At 57.2% G+C, this 4,473-nt stretch overlaps 1 protein-coding gene across 1 annotated transcript; it reads right to left on the bottom strand.

The window, feature by feature from the left end:
• Positions 1 to 2,189: 2,189 nt before the first annotated feature.
• Positions 2,190 to 3,375, bottom strand: LOC150044119 (coiled-coil domain-containing protein 33-like; the record flags this gene model as incomplete). The annotated part of the gene is made up of 2 exons (XM_090321483.1): positions 3,066 to 3,375; positions 2,190 to 2,485 (listed from the first exon to the last, which is right to left on the bottom strand). Coding segments are annotated over exons 1-2 (606 nt in total), but the record flags the coding sequence as incomplete, so codon positions are not given.
• Positions 3,376 to 4,473: the final 1,098 nt, after the last annotated feature.

Here is a 4,473-nt window from a genome sequence, read left to right on the forward strand (position 1 = left end):
CTGGAGATAAGAGGCTCGCGGACCTCCCCTACCAGGCTGGCTTTGAACCGTGACCCTCAGCCTCCTGAGTAGCTAGGATACAGGCATGAGCCGGGGGGGGGGCCCAGCTGCCTGCTCGTTCGTCAGCGTGCTGACCACGGCACCCTCTGTTTCCTGACCTTCCCATCCGGGGTTCCACCGCCCAGAACCCCTTATTTGGATCAGGATCACAAAACAGAATGCACAGTTCCCAGATGGATTCGCTCCCTGAGAAATCTCTTGGAAAAGGTAGAACCTGAGGCTGGAAAGGCTTCCTGGAGGAGGCGGCCTTGAACCATCTGCAGCTGGGGAAACCCAGACATCCATCCGTTCCTGGGCTTGAACCCGACACGGCTGAGGTTGGAGTTTTCAGCCAGGCAGACAGTCTCTGGACTCCATCTCCCCTCTCTTACCCTTTCTAGATCTTTCTACTCTTTTGCAACTGAGACCCAAAGAGAAGGGGGTCCCCCCTCCTCCTCCACAGTGCAGGGGGTGAGGGAGCTTCCAGGGGTCTCCATATCCTCTAGGGAGCCCAGCCACGGGCCACGGAGCTGTGGGCAGCGGGGGTGGCAGGGAGGTTGTGTCAGGCCAGCTCCCGGATAGAGTTTCTCTGATAGCCATGGAGCCCAGTGGTTCACTCTCCGCTCCCACACTTACAGGCGAACACACACACACACACACACACACACACACACACACACACACACGCCCCTGGAGGGAAGCGATTTTCCTCTCCCTCAAAACCCATTTTCTTGTCTCGGTAGAAGCAGGCATCTGACACTTTAAGAGAGAGAGCGGCGCAGAGATGATGACTGGAAATAACAGAAATTAGAGTGACAGGGTCGTCACTGTGGCCACATGGCCCGCCCCCTTCCCCCTCCTGTCCTCCCCACCCCCCCTCTCTTTCTCTCTCTCTCTGTCCTCTTTCTCTCTGACACACATTCCAGATTGCAGCTCAAAGTGCCTTGAAGAATAGGAGAGCAGGGGTGGGGAGGGGAGAGGGCTGGCCCTGAGCTCCGAGTCACTGGTGTCACAGGATGGGGTGGGAGTGGGGCTCTGGGTGAGGCAGTCTCAGGAGACCCAAGGTCACCTAGGAGCCCAGGGACCAGCAGTGACATTCTCAAGCTCAGCACCCAGCACAGCCCTGTGGACCCAGAATGGAAAGGGGTGTCAGAGGTGTGTGAGCGCCAGCTAGCTCAAGACAGATTCCAGTTCAAAGCCAGCCCTAGGCAGGAAAGTCTGTGAGTCTCTCATCTCCAATAAAGTAGCAAAAAGCCAGAAGTGCAGGAGGCGTGGCTCAAGCAGGAGAGCACCAGCTTTGAGTGGAAAAGCTCAGGGACAGCGCCCAGGTCCTGAGTTCAAGCCCCAGGACAAGAATACAGACACACACACACACACACACACACACACACACACACACACACACACACACACATTCCTGGACTGACCTACACTTGAATTTTGTGGCTTGGGGGAAGGCAGCACTGAGGTTCCCAGGAAAGCTATTGGCATAAAATGGAATTTTAATCCTCAAGCCTCAGTTTCTCCATCTGTGAAATGGATTTCCGCCCGCTTGCTCGGCTTTTCTCCCTGTTGTGCTGGCGGGGAAGTGGACTGGGTAGCCATGACAGGGAAACCTTCTTTCAGCTTGGGTCAGGATTGAGTCCCTTCCTCACCTGGGCCTGATGTCGCCAGCGTCCTGGCTCAGGGCTGGGCTTTCGCCAGTCATGGTGGGAGCTGGGCGGACCACACGGTGGGCCTTGATGGGAGATCTCTGTCTCGGGGTCCATCAGAGCTTTCCTTGAAACCTGGAGAGAATGTTGTGGGGTTGAGGTTGGGGCCATTTCTTCTCTGGGCCAAGAGACTTCTCACCCTGCCAGGCCTCTGTTCTGGATGCCCTTTGTCCTGTTTCTTTCCCCCCCTTTTTTTTTTATTGGTTGGTGGTGGGACTTGAACTCAAGGCCTGGGCACTGTCCCTGAGCTCTTCTTCAGCTCCAGGCTAGCACTCTTGCGCTCTGAGCCACAGCACCACGTCCCGTTTTTCACATTTCCCTACCCCTGAACTACGATCCTCCAATCTCAACCTCCAGATAGCTGGGGTGACAGGTGTGAGCTGGGCAGGAGGCAGCACCCACCTGAACCCCGAGGTTCTGGGGCTGGGCCTGTGATGATCTGGGCTCCCCGTGCTGGACCCGATGCTCATGAAAGGCCACGCTGTAGGCCAGCGCCCCGCAGTGCCGCGCCGTGGGGTCCTGGCTGGCCCGCAGCAGGGCCAGGTTGCCACAGTAACGGTACAGGTCTTGGTGTTGCTGGGCGGCCAGGTTCATGCGTGGCTGGTCCGGCCGTGGGTAGATGGGGAAGATGGCCTCTCCCACTCGCTGGGCCTCCTGTCCGGGGCCTCCTCCGTCCAGCCTCAGGGCCTCCACGTGCAGCCGTGCGTCGTGCTGACCGTCATTCTTGCAGAACCCTGCGTGGGAGCCAAGGGGAGCTTGTGTAGCATCTGGGGGTCCCGTCCTCTCCCAGGGGAGCAGAGCCCTGGGGCAGATGGGACGGGTTAGCTTCGTGTGCCTGAGGGTATGGCTGCCAATCCTGGGACTTGAACTCAGGGCCCGGGCACTGTCCTTGGGCTTTCTCAAGGCTAGCGCTCTACCACTTGAGCCATGTTATGTGGTACCGAGGAATCCAACCCAGAGCCTGCTAGGCAAGCACTCTACCGCTGGGCCACGCTCCCGGCCCCATGTTGGGCTTTTCGGTTGGTAAGAGTCTCAGGGATTTCCCTGGGTGGGTTGGCTTCAAGCGGAGACGCTGGGGATCGGAGCCTGCCTGCCCAGCTGGGCTTACAGGCGTGAGCACCGGCGCTCGGCCACAGCTGCCTTCCCTTTCCTCCTCACTCAGTTCTGGGGGGACAGCATCCTGTGTCTCCCTGGAGCAGGACTTGGTCCCCAAGGACCCAAGCACAGCCACTCTATACCCCAAGGCCTATCTGGGGTCCCAGGGGCCTTGTCTCCCCTCCACACACCCCCCCAAACCCCCAGCTTGTTTGGTACCTTTGGGCAAAGTAAAGGTAAACTTGTTCCTGGTAAGGGTGAGGCTCTGGCCAGGGTGCTGCTGCTCGATGGCCTCGGTGACCACTGAGCATGCCGGGAGGGGGTCCCCGTCGTTTACCTGCAGGCGCACCCCAGTCCCGGAGCCCGCCTGCAGAGGGTTCTCTGCTGACAGTCGCAGGGCATACCTGCCCTCCTCATTAAACCCCACGCTCAGGACCTCGAACTCCAGATCCAAGGTCTTCTCCTCGGCTTTCAGCCTCTGAGTCGCCAGGGATGCTGGGAGCCAGGGCTCCGGCCCACTGAAGGTCATGGCCAAGGTCAAGGATGGGCTTCCCAGGCTGGGTGCCAGCCTCTCCTGGCCCGGTAGTCCCAGCCTGGGACTAAATTCTGGGTGCTCAGGGCCACACCCTACCGTTGTCTGTTTGTTTGAGGAGAAACCAGGTAACCAGCCAGGAAGTTGGGCCTGACTCAGGACACAAAGGCAGACGGACATGAATCCCTCCCTTTAGCTTTTAGCACATATGCCTTCAAGAAACATTTATTGAGCACCTACTGTGTGCTCAACTGTGGGTAGGGGTGTGTGGGAGTGACTGGGCTAAGGCTTGAACCGTGATCCTCAGATCTCAGCCTCCTGAGTAGCTGGGATGAGGCGGGAGCCACCAGTGCTCTGTTACTTGGGATATTTTGAACACAGAGCAGCAAAGAAAACAAAGAGCCCCTGCTCTCCCGAAGCTTACCTTCTGGTAGGGGAGACAGGGAGAAGATAAAAGATATAAACACGAGCCGGATGGTGGCTCACGCCTGTCATCCCAGCTACTCAGGAGGCTGAGCTGTGAGGATCCAGGTTCAAAGCCAGCCCAGGGAAGGAAAGTCCATGAGTCTCTGATCTCCCCATGAGCCACCAGAAAACCAGAACTGGTGCTGTGGCTTAAGTGGTAGAACGCCAGCCTTGAGGTGAATTGCTCAGGGACAGCACCCAGGCCCTGAGTTCAAGCCCCACAGCTGACAGGAAAACAAAACAAAACCAAACCAACTAGGATGGAAAGAAAGACTGAGAGCCAGAGAGACAGAGGACTGTGAGTTGGACAGACAGACATCAAGGGAGCAGGCTGTGTCTGGTTCTCATTAAGTTGTGGTCTCAGGCTGCCATGATAATTGACCTGGGGGGGGGGCTCCCCAACCCCAGCATGGAGCAGAGTCTGGGCTCAAGGAAGGGGGGAGGGTTGTGGGGAGAGACTCTTTGAGGCCTCCTCCAGTCTTACGATCTGGACTCAGCTCAGGCTCCTCCATCTTTGCAGCTGACTTACTGCTCTTCTTTTTATTTCCTTTACTAAAGAATTTATTAACATTGATTTTTACATCATATTTCAAAAGTCATGTTTAACAAACAAGTATTCAAGGAGGGAAT

Source organism: Megascapheus bottae, chromosome 30 (genome assembly GCF_031878675.1).
Source record: "Megascapheus bottae isolate mThoBot1 chromosome 30, mThoBot2.hap1, whole genome shotgun sequence".
Lineage (NCBI taxonomy): Eukaryota > Metazoa > Chordata > Mammalia > Rodentia > Geomyidae > Megascapheus > Megascapheus bottae.